This window comes from Oxyura jamaicensis, chromosome 4 (genome assembly GCF_011077185.1).
Source record: "Oxyura jamaicensis isolate SHBP4307 breed ruddy duck chromosome 4, BPBGC_Ojam_1.0, whole genome shotgun sequence".
Lineage (NCBI taxonomy): Eukaryota > Metazoa > Chordata > Aves > Anseriformes > Anatidae > Oxyura > Oxyura jamaicensis.
Genome location: NC_048896.1, coordinates 19624829 through 19640326, shown reverse-complemented (window position 1 = coordinate 19640326; position 15498 = coordinate 19624829). Strand labels below are relative to the sequence as shown.

Sequence of the window (15498 nt, the reverse complement as noted above, 5' to 3'; positions counted from 1 at the left end):
GTGTGGCTGTCCTGCCTCCCACAGCCACGTGGCAGTGGGCAGAATGGCTGATCTTGCTGGTACGACACTGGCCCTCCACTGGGGAGGGCATGTTTTGGGGGTGTAGCTAGACCTCCATATAAGAACAGGATAAACAGACAGTTTTCTGTGGTTACAGCCAGTTCCTTCCTTCCTCCCTGCTTTAAAAGTGTGTTGTGAACATTAACATCCACTGCTGTTTGAAACTGTAAAGCATGATGCAATTAGCATTATTACTAATTACCTGAGTGTGAGTAGGTGGAATGTTTCTTCTGCCATAAATTCCCAGCAGAGAATCCTTCGCCAGTGAAATGTTGAATTTCAGGTACATGGGGTGATGTATGGTGATCTGAAAGCGCCAGAATAAACCAGGCGGGATCGTTTGCATAACATGTGCTCCAATCTCAACTTCTCCTGTGTCTATGGCCCGTCCCTTCTGAAACACTAATTTTCCAGAAGCAAAGGAAACAATCAGTTGCATATTCACAGCTGGCGAAGATACCGGGTCGTGTATAATAAATAACCTCTAAACTGAGGACATTTCACTGAAATCATTGTATTTTTTTATTCAACTAACTGAAAAATATAAATAATCTGCTTGCAATATATACCAAAATAGGCGTCACAGAGTTGTTTTTTTTTTATTTTTTCCCTGGAAATCTTGGCATGCTTTACTGACTGCAAAAAGGTATTGGTGCTGCTGTGGAAACCACAGACTTTACATCTACACCTATCAGCTGATAAAACAAACCCCATTCGACTGCAAGTGTGGAGAATGCACAGCGGGACAGTTTCCTCTGGCATGGGTCCCCAGCCACCGCCGAGTGGGCATTGCATAAGGTACACAAATGGACACTGGCGAAGACAGAAAATCCATCAAACCTCGTAGGTCAGAGCCCATGTCCATGCCTGGATTTCTATTAATAACCGTTCCCAACAATCATATTGTGGCAATGAAAATCTAGTCCCAGAGAAATAAAGAACATCTGTTTTTGCTTGGACTGTCTGCATAAAAGCCTAACAGGGGCGTAAGGATAAGGAGACGCAATCTAAAGAGAAAACTGGCATCGTTTTGTAGTGCCTAACTACATCTGCAGACATCTACAGCACATAACTTCAACCATGGCTATGAGAAAGCTGAAATAGAAAGGGAAATGGAATGTGTAAAGAAGCCATTGCCAAACTAAATCGGAGCTGGCTTGCTTTGCTGGCATGTATCACCATCTTTATCTATTTTAATGCCTGCCAGTGATCAGCATCCTGACATGCTGCAAGCCACAGACCCAGTCCTGCTAACGTCTGAGTTAATTCCACCCTAAGTTCTGCAAAACCTTCAAGCCCATTTGCAAACTTTCTCTCAACTAGAAAAAAGAAGGAGAGCATGGAGGAGGAGGAACCAAGAGAAGATTGAATTCAGCCGCCACAGCCATTTATGTGTCATTTCATTCCAATATTGTGGTGAAGGATAAAGAGGAGCAATCAAAGTGACTGGAGCCTCACATTTCACAATAATACATAAAAATATCAAATGCAACATAATGCCCAAGAAATGTTATAAATTGCCTTTGGAAATGAAAGCAGCAGTAGCAAAGCTAGGGCCAGATTTTTCCTAAACATATTAATAACAGAGATCCTCAGTGGGATCCTTCATTGGCTTTAACTAGTGTAAGGAGTACTTAACATTCTTAATGAATAGAGATTTCGTTTACAAGGCAGGAGCAATTCTCAGGGTACTGGATCTTCCAGCTTTACAGCTGCTTTGTGTCACCAGAAACAAAGCTACAGCAAGAACCAGGAGCTGACTTTTAACACCTTACCACATAAAATCATACATTTTTAGAGCACAGAACTTGTTTTCTTAAACTCTAAAAACCCACCTTGAACCTTAGCACATAAGTTAAAATATTTCCAGATCCCTGCTTTAGCAATGTTCAAGGTGAGACTACTTTTGTCCGATTTTCTTTGTGAATCAAGTCTTCCATGTGGAGTATTGAGTAGAAATTTAAACTTCTAATGTAGTTGGGCAAAGAAAGTGGATCCCTCTCACTCCATGCCATGCATCAGATCCTGTTGGCTGATATAAATTTAAAAACCTTTTCCCTTATTTCCAGTACTCCAGAGATATTAAATCTTAATGATTCTTTGCAAGCAATTACCCCGGGTTAAGCAAAACACTAAAGAACTTTTTGGTGATATTGACACATGGTAATTAATGTGACTCAATTACAAGATGGTAGAGCACTAAGTAAAAAGTCAAGGAAGGATATGGTATCATCTTGGAAGTTAATGGCAATATTGGTCTGCGTTCAAGGTCCTTTAAAATGCACTAACTGCTTTTGAGTTTGTTGAAATGAGAAGGCCTGGTTCTTATTTGAAAAGAAAAAGCATCAGGACTTTAGTCGTGGCATACGCGTCCTTTGAGGAAGTATTTTCACTAATTGGTGTTACCGGATTATGCTGAATAGCACGTTACTGTTGCTAGGCTCAAAACAACATATCTCTGAGAAGTTATTCCACAGTGGGATGAAAATGTTGTTTTAGTAATAGTATTATGTAATCTTAAAAAAAAAACAAACATACATATACTTAGATTTCCTATTATCTCATTATATCTGAAAGAAGTGCATGCTGCTGTTCACAATGCTGACATGAAAAAACACGTATTATCTACCACCTACTGAAAGTAGTACTCGCAGCACCCATACCTTTCAAATACTATTTTTTTCAGGTAACCATACAGCATGAAAAGCTGTCTGCAAGCCCTGTGTCTGAAGTGCATGCTTTCATATTCAGTGAGCCATTGTGACTCCTTTATAGAAAAAAATAATTTAGCTCTGTTTCTTTGCTTAATTGAATGAAGCAGGTATTTGGCCATACAGGTAGGTCATCTGAGGATATGCTATTCACAGACTATATCATATACTTTCTTACTCTTTCTTGGAAAAGTCTTAGATAAGCTTTTAAAATTACAGTGCTGCAATACAATTTCTGCACTTGCTCTAAAAACATCTTTCTTATAACAACATTTATCCTTTGACAAAGTCTCATTTAATTACCTACATTCAATTCCTAGTACAGCTCCCAGTCTTACTGACTGGTATTAATTTCTCCCCATTCTTTCTAAGCACACTTTCTCTGCGGTTCTAAAACAGAAGATAGATTCCTAATCACATGTTTCTTTTGGCTTCAAGAAAGTAAAACTCTGAACAGCATGGTGCCAATTATCTTCACAAGGAAGTACCCATATGCTGATTATTACTGATCCTGAAACAATCAATCTCCTTGTACTCCCCTGGTAAATACCAGCATCAATAGGATGTCTGAGTTTTTAATCACATTGCTACATATTAAAATGTTAACTCATAGCCATGGGTCACTGTGTCATAAAATGACTTCTTAAAGAAATCTGACTTGCTGGTTTATAATCTTGATTTCCAATAAAAGATTAGTTAAAATACATGCTTTCAAAGTCTGGCAAAGCATCTCGTGCTGCTGCATAGAGTTGGCAAAATGGGAGGTCACAATATCTGACAGTACGTATTTATCCCTGTGAAATCACATTAGAGGCTTCAAGTTTACAGGCAAAGTATTAACCTTCCATGGCATGCTGCTGAAGTGCCATTTCCAAGTCCTCCTTCCCAGCACATTAACATGGTACATGTTACAAGTTTGGTACAAACACAGGGGGAAAAATGACTTATATATATTAAAAGGGATGGGAAGGAAGCAAGGAAATAAGGGAGGGAGGGAGAGAGACATCAAAATTTAGTAAGATCCAGACGATGCACATACCAATGCCTAAGTCCACATTGCTTTTCTTGTGTTTTCTCAAGTGTATAATTCTTATTAGCATACCCTGGATTAGCATACCCCAGAAGGTGGAAGATGACAAGTCAGACAACAGACTAGCTATATCCAAGACTGATCTCTGAAACTGCTGGATAAGCCCTCAGTGAAGGAGCTCTGGTGTCACAGCTCTCCTTGCTTTAGTGCTTTGGGGGAATCCTGTGGCTATGCGTGACATTAGGATTACTTGGGGTGAGGGAACTGCTTTTTTCTGTTGGTGGTGGTGGTGGTGGAAGTTTTTGCCTGCTACACTGAATTCTCTATTGACTCACATATGCTCTTCTCTGTTCTCAAAAATCTAATTTTTAGGATCATGTTTTGATGTTTTTCCTGTACCTTCTCCTTTGGAAGCCAAATGCTTTGGATGAGCTTTTATTAAATCTGTAATATATTGACAGAATGATTTAATGCAGTTTAGAAGAACTACTTGAGATAGCTTAGACATTTTCCATGGTGCACCAGGACAGAAATAGAAAAGTGTGTAAAACATTTACTGTAAATTCACTATCAATCCATTCTAAGAGAAGAAATAATGGATAACAATATCATTGCCTTCTCACATATGTTTCTGTTGCTCATTTACCTAATATGATCTCTATCCAGCTGTGCCACATTGATTTGTAAGACTGAGATGCAATTTTCCTTCTGGAGGGACTGGTACAACCATATCCCACCTTGTCTCATATTTAGAGTCATAGATTTTACCTGGCAGATACAGAATCATCACTGCTCTGCTACAAAAGTTGAAAACTCTGGAAATCTCCCATTACTGCAGAACTCAGTAAAGTTTTACCTTCCTCCTAACAGCTGAAAGAGGAGAGTTCACATTCTATTCCCATTCACTTTTCTCTGATCTAATCTATTTGATTTATCCACTTTTTCTGAGTATCATAAAAAGAAATGGGATGGCTATCTGCTTTTCAGGGTCATGTGGTGGTCAACAGCAAATAGGTGTTAGGTCTTCTAGCTAGTATTGGGGTAGGTGAGCTAACAGTACTGAACAATGGGACTTGAGAGAAAGGAACTTTGAGTCCTCTCAGCAGCCCCGCTCTATTTCACGCTGCTGGCTGCACAGTTCACTCCTTTCCTTTGCCAGCTCTGGCATGTCTCTGCCCCTTCAGAACACCTGGTTCATCAACTAAGACAGCAGAAAACTATTTACCATTTCACCAAAGCCATTTCCTGCCACCAGTAAGCTGGAGTGCTTTGCTCACTCCTGAGACAATTCTTGAAACAGGCACGGGGCCACAGGGAGAGGTGCGGTGGGCTGTCCCCCACTGCCAGACTGGCTCAGACATTTTCTGAAACCCCAGGTGGTTCCTGCAAGCTGATTCAGTAAGACTGGTTATGGCAGGATGTGACAAGATGCTGTATTTTAGCTTACGCCTTCAAGAACTGCATGCCTTTAAAAGCATTAAGATTTCTGCCCCTCTGCATATTCTGACCTGTCAGCACGAAGATTTTCACTTTGCTAAGAGTGACTCTGGTCTGCAAGACACAGGCACAGCAACGAACCCTTAGCACAACCAGGGGACATGGCAAATATGCTCTCATCTCTCCTGTCTTAAGACAAGAGGCAAGCTCTCTGATCTCTCTTCTCTCACAAAGGAAAGGCAGTTATTTTGCTATTGAGCATTACCTCCTTAATGGCTTGGGCCGGTTGCTCATTTCAGTAAGACTGAACGACACAAGTGAGGCTAAACGACACAATCTGGATATGGGATTTTAATACCTATTTTCATTTTTTTTCTAGAGAAAACAGATCTTGAATTCAAAGCACTGCCAAACTTTAGCAAATACAGAATCTGAACTGTAGAAATGTTTAAATATTCCTACTTTGTCTGCTTCTTCACACATACCTTTTTTTTCTGTTTTATCAGAAACTTTTCCTCCGATCGGTGAGTAAGTAGTATCCAAGGATTCTGTTCCTCTATTTCCTTTGCTAACTCCATTTTCATACAGCTGCCCTTCAACAGGCTGTAGTTGCCAGGTTAAACCAAACAAGTGTACTGCTGCAAAAAACGAAGACTAATTAATTGATGTCTAAGCTACAGCACCTTCAGTTACACTAAGAAAAAATGCTATGACCCAGTTTCTGCAAAGTCAAGTATTATTTAGTTCTGTTAGCAATAAATCTGAATTTCAAGCATTCTAATGAGCAATTTACTATTTTACCTTAAAACTCAATGTTTAATTAGTTTCCACACTTTCTTTTGGAGCTCAGCCAGGTCACAGTGATGAATTTCTACAGCAATTAATGGAAATACTTGCAATTAAAAGGATAACAGTTGACTGCCTTAAATATTGTGTGACAGATTCTAATGCTACATCAACCTCCCTTTCAGCTGTCATGGAGCTCAGAGTTTGTTGGATTAAAGCACAGCCACCATGTAAAACTTCCACCTTTCTAACCCAGTTCTAAGTGAAATTGTGCCCACTGCACTCCCAAACGTTATCACTTAGATCACTTTGAACATTAGTAAAAACACTGACTTCATAGATTTGCCCTAGAATTTCGTTGCAGATTAAAAACAAAACAAAAACAAAACACCTGGCTTCAGATCTAAAATATATGCAATTTGTTTGTAACACGTTATTGGAGATATAATTTTTATTTATGTATGCATTGGGAAATCTATTAAATTAATTCTTTTACAAATTTATCTCTGTACATGGGGGCTGCCGACTCCATTTTGGCTATACAGCCATCCACTTTTTCTGCTTGCCTTTCTGTTCTTTCTAATTTGAGGCATCGAAACCTTGTAGGAGAAAGACAGCAACAGAGGATCTTATTTTAAGCATACTGTGATAGTACTGCAGTCATTCTAGACAATTAGACATTCTAGAGGAAGGCTTATTCTTCCAAGGAAGACAATGCCTTAGCACTGAAGTAACTCAGCAGGGGGGACTGATGACCCACTAAAATATGGATTGAGTATACTCCCCACAGAGGAGCTGAAATCATCACAAAAAGAGCAAAAATTGAGTAACAGACTCTTTAGCCACACACAGCATTTTGCACTGAGTAGGATCTGCCCACAGTGGGAGCCTCAAAGGCAATTAATCTGCTCTTCCTGAATTGGGTATGAACCTCAGAGACTCTCAAAAGAAGTAAGTGTGATCTAGAATGAGGTCTTACATTGAGGAAGTACATTCTTTTCCTTTGTACTATTAAAAACAAACAAACAAACAAACAAACAAAAAAAAACTTGATATAAATAGGAAACCTACAGTTCATTATCTATTTTCTATGTTTGCTCCCAAGTCTCACTTGCACCCTTAAAAGATAAATATAATGCAAAAAAGCATGCATGCCTTCAATGGGTTCCTGCAAGGCCTTGCCAAACTACTACAGGAAAGCAAAGCTGTCAATCTACAATCATTATTTTCAGACCTGTGCACTCCTGGATCACCCAGCATAGATACATGATCCCAACTGAGCAAATTACAGCATTTCTATTGCATTAGTGAGGTGACACTATCAGAATTTGTGCCACATTTATATTTTTATATAAATGTGGCACAGACAGCACCAGGTCTGGAAGACGCACCACGGGGCTGTAAATTCCCACTCCCCAGAAAAGATGCTAGACGCTTACTCCAGTGTTAGTGGAGACTTCTCAAGTTGGACACTTGCTGGATTGCTTCATATTCCATGGACTTGAAACCATGAAGGGACTGTGCTTATACTTTGAAAAGGGGCTTGCAGCCAAACTACACAGACCTAAGCTCTGATAGTCAAGCTTATTAATACAAGACAGATTACTTCTCCTTATGAAAGGTACAACAAAAATCTGTATGCCTTGACATCTCCAGAGCAGGCAGCTCTTGCTCCTGGCTTGAGCTTCTGGGCATTATTATGATTTAAAGAGTTAATAACAACAGAAAGGAACAAAGTGCAATGGGACTGATAACTAATGAATGTACATTTCTTTATACTAATGCAAATAATTATATGAGCACTTGAAACTGATCAACACCAGGTGCAAAACATAACATAAATAAGCTTTTAGTGATTATACAATCATGAGCATGGTCTAGGGGCTTTCTTATGTTATTTCCATTATCACTATTACTCATTTCCTAAGACAGTATTTGCATGTGCTGCAGAGGGTACATCACTGAAGCAAGGACTGAATATGTTATCCACATTTTTCCTTACTGTATGTCTTTTCCAGATTACATACTCTATGCATTTTGTCATCCATTCGCACCAATTCGAAGAGTTTCCTTGCTTTGCCTTCCCTTCAGGCAGGGGAAGTGCTGTTGTTTTTATAGCTCGTGCCAAAGCTTGGCAAGCTAGCAAAGCTGTTTGTATGCATGTTTGACAGTCTGTTTTCTCCCTGAGAAACACCTACTACATTGCGGAGATGGTGGTCTCTGCCATCTTGGACTCTTGACTTCCAGTCTGCGGGAGGTTACATGTGATATTCGTAGTCCAGCTTCACATTAAATTATGTTCAAGACCGAGTATTTGAACAACACAGCACATGGCTGTGAAAGTAAGATCTACCTGAATTAAACTAAATGACTACTACCACTGCAGAAACCTGGTCATCTTGCAAAGTTAAAATAAATCTGACTTTCATTACATTAGCTATCAAGTTGGTATGTATGCAAACTGTAGCTCTTGACAAATTACCTTTGGATCCAAATACCACTCTAGCAGTAAAAAGAACAGGTACCACAATAAAGGCATTAATTTTTAGAGTTACCTTTTTCAGAAGTTAACTACAGGGAGTGATACATTTTTATTTAGCAGACACAGAGGCTTAGTTTGCCTCTTCTTTTTCTGTGATACTTTTCTTTTACATAAGGTAATTGTTATTTATACAAAGCCTCTGTTTCCTACAACATACATGCATCATATTTTAAATATATAGATATTTCACCAAATAAGATTAAATAAAATGTTCAAGTCTCTCTTTCCCAAATCTCCTAAGAAGTAAGTATGCTTGTACTGAATTCCATTAAAACTGCAAAAGATTTCTTTTGAGTCAGTCTTTCTGATTTTTTAGTACATTTTTGGCTTTTGCTGTTTTCCCTTCACACAAAGGGGCACCGATAGAGCTGTGGAATGGAACAGTGGGCCACCGCATTATTTACCACAGCATAAATCCATCTGTAAGATGCTCAGCTCTAGTTCCCATGTGTAGCACACAGATACAAGACCCTACTCCATAGACTAATTAGAAGATGACACCAAACCTCTGTCAGAGATTTGGTTTCTGATCAGCGTATCAGTCCTTTCTTCAAAGTTTAGTCTTCTGGACTGATGTTTATATAAACAGAACATAACCACAGTATTTTTGAGGGTTGGTTGCTGACTAAGAGCATCAAAATCCATCTTTACAACTAAAGATGCGTTACTGGATGCAGCTCAATCTCCCATAAAAACCAAAAACACCCCTCAAGGTATGAAGATACTGATACTAGAGAAAAAGCAACAATTGCTTTGACTGTGGCCATCTGGCATTCCAGAAAAAATCTACCATCAGATACTCTGTATTGCGCATCACCTAAAATACCTCAACTACTGGTGCAGTGCCTAAGACCACTGGTGAACTGCTACAGTTTCAAGCAAAACCAAAGACTACCAGGTAAGCAGAGATTTAACCAGCTTGTTAGCAGCATCAGTATGCTTCAGAACTGCAAAATTCCTACTTAAAGCTAGGAAAGGCTTCAGTGAGTCACCAGGAGAATCAAACTATAATGTCCCCTCATCCAGACCTAACACAAGCCTCTCATCTGGAAACTGAGTGCCAACACTGTCACTGCTGGTAGCGACCACACTTCTTTACCTGGCATTCTTGAACATCCCACTTGACTTCTGTTTCCTTGATTCTTCCATCTCACTGCAAATCTCATCTGAAAAGATATTCTTTCCTGGTTGCTTGAACCTCCAGCATATTCACCCCTCTGCCATGACTTGATCGCTTTGGTATTTATGAGTTGCATTCTGCCACAAGCAGAGTTGTACACTGCTCTCACTGAGGTGATTTGGCAGCAGGCAAATATATCTGAAGGCAAAATCTGACTCTCTTTACATAATGTTTGGAGATAGAGCTTATACAATGGATGCCACCATACCTGTGTTTTATTGGATAGTCCTGTTTAGTTCAAGGTTTCAGATGAAATTGTAACATAAGAGTGGACATATACTTTTTTGTTTACAGTATGCATTATGGATGTCAGTCTAGATGCTAAATTTGAAGGAGTCTGTATTCAGTGGAGCTAAAGAGAATGGAGGATACCACATGAACAGAAGGAAACTAAGCTTCTCCCTCAGTCAGCCAGCTGCAAGGGGGAGCTGCTCAGGGCAGCTTGAAATGGCCGATCTCATATCAGAATACTCTACCTGCAGTGCAGGGCTTTTCTTGGCTAATTTATTATGCTTCTTAGGTAAAAAGTAATTATTAGGTATAAAACAGATCTCTTGTAGAAGAAGATAAATTAAAGACCTGTATCTTCCACCCTACCTATAATTTTCCTTCATAGAACAAAGACGAGAAAGGCTAATACGGCTTTATGCTGTCTAAGGGATTTTCTCTGTCCAGGGGCAGTTTCTGGTTAGTTCACGTTGCTGCTGTAATTGGAACCGGTTGGGCTCTGTTTGGAACCAAAGCTTGGGGCTTTACCTCTGAAGTAAATGAGCAGGTTGCTTATTTTGTTCATCATCTAAATAAAACAAACTGACGCTTCCAGATAAAGTAACTCAGTCCCTGCAACTCCACCACACACTCAAGTAAATATTCACAAATTTATAAGCATTTCTTTTTCTTCAGAACTGACTTTGTAAACTGGATTAACCCGCCATCTGCTACGAAGCCAATGATCTAATTTAATTTATTCTTATCTACCTTCTGTGTAAGCACAGCTTGTCAACTCCTGTACTACACGTTTGGCAGAGTATGAATAAGAGGCTTGGCTCCAGTGCAAAACAGACTCTCAGTAGTGAGGAGATGTTAGAAAAGTCCTGTACAGTAAGTACTTATCAACCCCCAAGACGAACTTCAGAGGACAAAAATCCTACAAATGTGAAGTCTCTCCAAATTGCTGACCTCTACTAAAGACTTCTGTTTAGCTTTCTGTGCTGTTTCCAGTTATTTTGGAAAATCTCAGTAGATCATCCCTCTGAAGCCTACCCTGCAGAAGAGCTGTAGTACAAACTATCTCAGCAGCTGACTACTCTTTCTGCACCTGCTCTGATGAAGTGCCAGAGAAATATTTATTTTCTCTAGCTGCTAGCAGGTTCAGCTTATAAAACTGGATTTTGCTGTGGCATGAAGCCCATGGTGTACAAAGTTCTTCATTTGCAGCTGGGCACTGTAAAGGAGAATCGGTATAAAAATACCTGAATACAACTAGGAGTCAGAATCGAGGTTCTGATCTTGACCTACAAAAAGGGAGTTCTTTTGCAAGTTCATTTTGTAAATAAAATGCTAGCATCATTCTGCTCTAAGCAAATCTGAAAATTTGAGACTGTTAACATTTAATTCAGCATAAGAATCCTTGTTTTATTTTTATTTTTTTATTTGTATTGAGGCATTACATTATTCTGGACCATCTAAATATCCTTTCACAAGTTACAGATTTTTCCACATATTTGTTATATTGCTATCAGCTCAAGCATTCTCCTCTATCTCAAGCAGTTTTCTCTTTATACACAACATATTTTTATACCTGAGAGCAAAAATAACCAGCCCCCTCCTGCAGTCCTCCTACTCAGACATATAATGACCAGGCTGGTTTCAATTTTCATTACTAAGCCATCCGTTAGCCTTAGGAACAAACAAAACCTAACCTCAGACAATAGTACAATGCTGTCAGACTTCCTCCTCAGCGTACTTAAAGACCTGTGACAATATCAAGCTCATCAGAGGGACCCAGGCTCCCAGAGAACATGGTTTCCAGATGTGAAACCATCATGGACCTGTCTCACCGAGAGCAATCTCAGTGATGAGCTCAGCAGCATTACAAAGAGTTGCACATCTGTGTCATGGCTTTTACGTAGTCCTGAACTATTTAGCGATGTGTACCATACCATGATATTCTTCAGTGTGAAATCAGCAGATTAACCCCTTCAGCCTTTCCCACATAATTTCTAGTTCTCAGAGTTAAGGATTTATATTTTTCCCACTGTTTTATATTGTATAAAGCTATGTAATCGATATTATAAATCTATTCTGTGAGATACATACATCCCCTTAATTTGGCCTAGCCTTTCCCAGTGCTGAAGCCATTACTCTTCTGCCTTGGACAGTGCAAGAAATGGTAGGTCACAATGGCAAACAGCAGTGAGGTTTTAATTTCTTCACCCTCTGTATGAATATAATTTAAGACCCAACACCCATCTCCAATCCATCCTGAGAAATAGAGAATATCACAAAGGATAGGGACAACTTCATTTTCATACTTGAGAATTCCTTTGTGTATAAAATAGCCATTTTGTAGTCAGGCATGGTTACACCTAAGAACGTGGCATCCGATTTTCAGAGGCACAGAACATTTGCATCTCCCACTAAAATCAATAAGAACCATAGGAGTTCAGCACCTTTAATCAACAGGACCAGTGATTTGCAAGTCCAAATCAGCTGCTGATAAAAAGGTAAGCTATCATGGAGAAAAATCCTACTTACTAATGAGCTAAAAATGACTGACTAGATGAACAGTCACATCATCAAACATTGTGTTGTTTTTTAAAGAAAATGGCATGGTATGAAAACTGCAGAAAAATATTATATTTCTTATTTTATCTCTTGTATTTGCCTTGTACACTCTTAAATTTTGGTTGAATTTCTTCTTTAATTATTGATACCTTCCTAGGCTTTTATTACAATGAAATTAAAAAAAAAAAAAAAAAGAATATTTAGTGCACCACTCCACAATGGTAACCTATTTTATACTGTTTATACTAACACAGACCAATAGATGAACAGTGAGACAGAAGTATTGACTGCATTGAATCAAACAAATATGGTCTCATATTTTGTGGGATAATTAGGAATCTACATTATAGACTTGACTATAGCCTACAATTTGCTAGTCCTCATTTTACTTACCAGATTTGAACGCTATTTCAAAAGTACTTCCCAGTACTGTTAAAGAAATTTCACTTTTCGTTTCCACACTGCCCTTTTGCAAGGTGTCATCTCCATAAATATATCTGAGACTAGACTAGGGACACGTATCCATCTCAGTCCTTTGAAACGTCTCATGCCAGAGAAATACACATCAACAAACAGCCAGAAAGTATCTACTTCTGTTTTACAATCAAAAACAGAAAACCTTTAAGGCAGCTTATGTAATATGAATACGAAATACTTATGTATTTAAATAATTTTCCCTATAGTAGTCAGATTTTTTTTCCAATATGACCATTTATTTGCAGATTTGTAGAAATCTTTAAAACACACAAAGCTCGTATGCCCTCCAGACACAGCGAGTGCTAGCAGGCAGACTCTGCCCATTCCACATTTCCATTGCACGAGTAGATAACTTGTTTTCCCTAGTCAGTCTTTCACTCTAGTGGCAATTTCAGTCTGCCTTAATCCAGTGCTCTACTGGCTTCAGAAAGCCCTGGATGGGCTCCTGGGAGCCGCTGGTGAAGCTGCCACAGTGCCTGGACACACCGAGGACGTGCCCCAGCATCCCTGTCCTGCTGAGTGACACAGCTCTCACCCGCCTTATTGACCTCTTTGTGGGAAAAGTTGAGCAATGGGCCCCAGGCTGGCATGAATGCATTAAAGTTGTCAACATATATGAAAGTATGGAAGAAATATAAAAGCATGTATGCTTTTATTCAATAGAAGATAATTCAAGACATTTATGGTGAGGAGACCAAGCACATGCACTATGAAATGAGCATTTCTTGTCGTAACTACTATGACTCTGAAACCTATTCACAGAAATTACTCTTACTGAAGTGAAAATGCATTTTACTTGATATAGTAAATATTATGACTGCAGATTTTCAATAAATCAGCTGTTATACAACCATTTATGAAGATCTATAATTTCCTTACTGTCCATGTAGTAGTCACATTTATTTCAGCAAGTAGCAAATAATAAACATGCTGATTATAGAGCAAAAATGGGAACAGATTTTTTTTTAACTGACTAGTACTTCAAAGGAGAGAAAATACAGAAGCATGTGTTCTCAAGTAAAAGCTTCTCTACTGAGTCTTGCTGATAATAGGGAAAGGCTAAAAATTAAAAGAACAAAAATATTTTGATACTTCACCTTTTCACTGAAAAGAAATCACAGCTTGGAGCACTTTGGTGCAGGTCTCAGTTCATCACAAATACAAGACTACTTGCAAATTTTTGATCTGGAATAAGGACTGGATTTCCAGGACTTTGTGAACTTGATGCTGAGATCTGGATTTGACAGTAGTAAGTATCTGTTGCATCTAACAGCAGTGCGAGATATTTTAGAAAGTGCATTTAAGTTACCAGATAAGGGGAAGAAAAATCTTAAATTTTGATCTATGTTCAATTGGCCAAAAATCACAGATCATTATTGTGTAATGCAGACTATAACATAAAATATAACGTTGAAAACAAATCTGCCTTTACAAACTCTCCCTTATTCTTCCAGTAACAATGATGGAGTTGATCCAAGGTAAGTCTGCCCCTGGGATTAATATGAGTTCCGTTTTACAACTTAGAGCCAAGTCTGTAGTATTGCTCAGACCTAACTCCCTTTGTCATTAAGGAAGCCCTCCTGGAGGGAGGAATGAGGGGTCAGACCCAGTGGAAGCATGGTCAGCAAAGTAATTGCTGAAGTGAATTTTAACCTCGGTGTTACATACAGTTTGATTTCGTATATTCTCTCATTTTAAACATCCACATTTAAATTCTGGACATGAAAAAATACGCAAAATGTGAAACCCTACAGAGCAACCAAACTTTGAAAATAGTTTATATGCTGTTCTTCAAACCTAACAACATTGAAAGAATTAAGGTACCTGACTCATAAGAATGGACCATGAACAAAGTTAAGTATTTCACCAGTCAGAAATGGACAGCAGATATTTAATTTGTGAGAAGCTAGCTAATACCTGCATTTGCAGAAACACTTAGTAAACTGAATAATTTCTGGGGCAAATAAGGGCAAATAACTGCATCTTAGAAAATCTTTTAAATTAGAATTTCTGGTTCAGAGATCTGGATTACGCTATTAAAAAACCCCAAACACTAGAACTACCAATAATTTATAAAATTCAAAAGCACGTTATTTTTACCTAGTTCTGCCTAAATCAAGAAAACACGTGTTATACCTTTATGTTACCAAGTTAAGTGAAATACAGACGTGTCTACAAGAAGTTCATATAGAGCTTTTTAAATTAGTGATATGGAGCACTTGCAGCTTTCTCACGCTGATGACTTACAGCAGAACATCCCAAAAAGTTAAATTTTTTTCAGTGGCAGGCTGAAATCTAAGCAGGCAATGCTTCATCCAGATAAAATTGAAATGGTGTGGGTGGGATATATATGTAGCAAACAGATGAGGCTGCAAAAATTATACAGCCAGTCCTAACCGAGGGCATATGCTCACCAGCTGTTATGTAAATCTGCAATTAATGTAGCTTACTAGATCCTCAGGTGCTATCAAATAATCATACACCAGAA

General features: G+C 38.7%; 1 protein-coding gene across 8 annotated transcripts in view; it reads right to left on the bottom strand.

Moving 5' to 3' along the window:
* The window catches only part of TENM1 (teneurin transmembrane protein 1), an 895307-nt gene that overhangs the window by 131814 nt on the left and 747995 nt on the right, over positions 1 to 15498 (bottom strand). For 7 of the 8 annotated variants that reach the window (XM_035325181.1, XM_035325182.1, XM_035325183.1 and 4 more), the window contains 2 exons: positions 5724 to 5876; positions 263 to 462 (listed from right to left, as the gene is read on the bottom strand). In XM_035325181.1, coding sequence (XP_035181072.1) covers positions 263 to 462; positions 5724 to 5876 — 353 coding nt within the window. The remainder of the gene's footprint in view (positions 1 to 262; positions 463 to 5723; positions 5877 to 15498) is intronic. The other variant, XM_035325184.1, reaches the window with a different exon arrangement.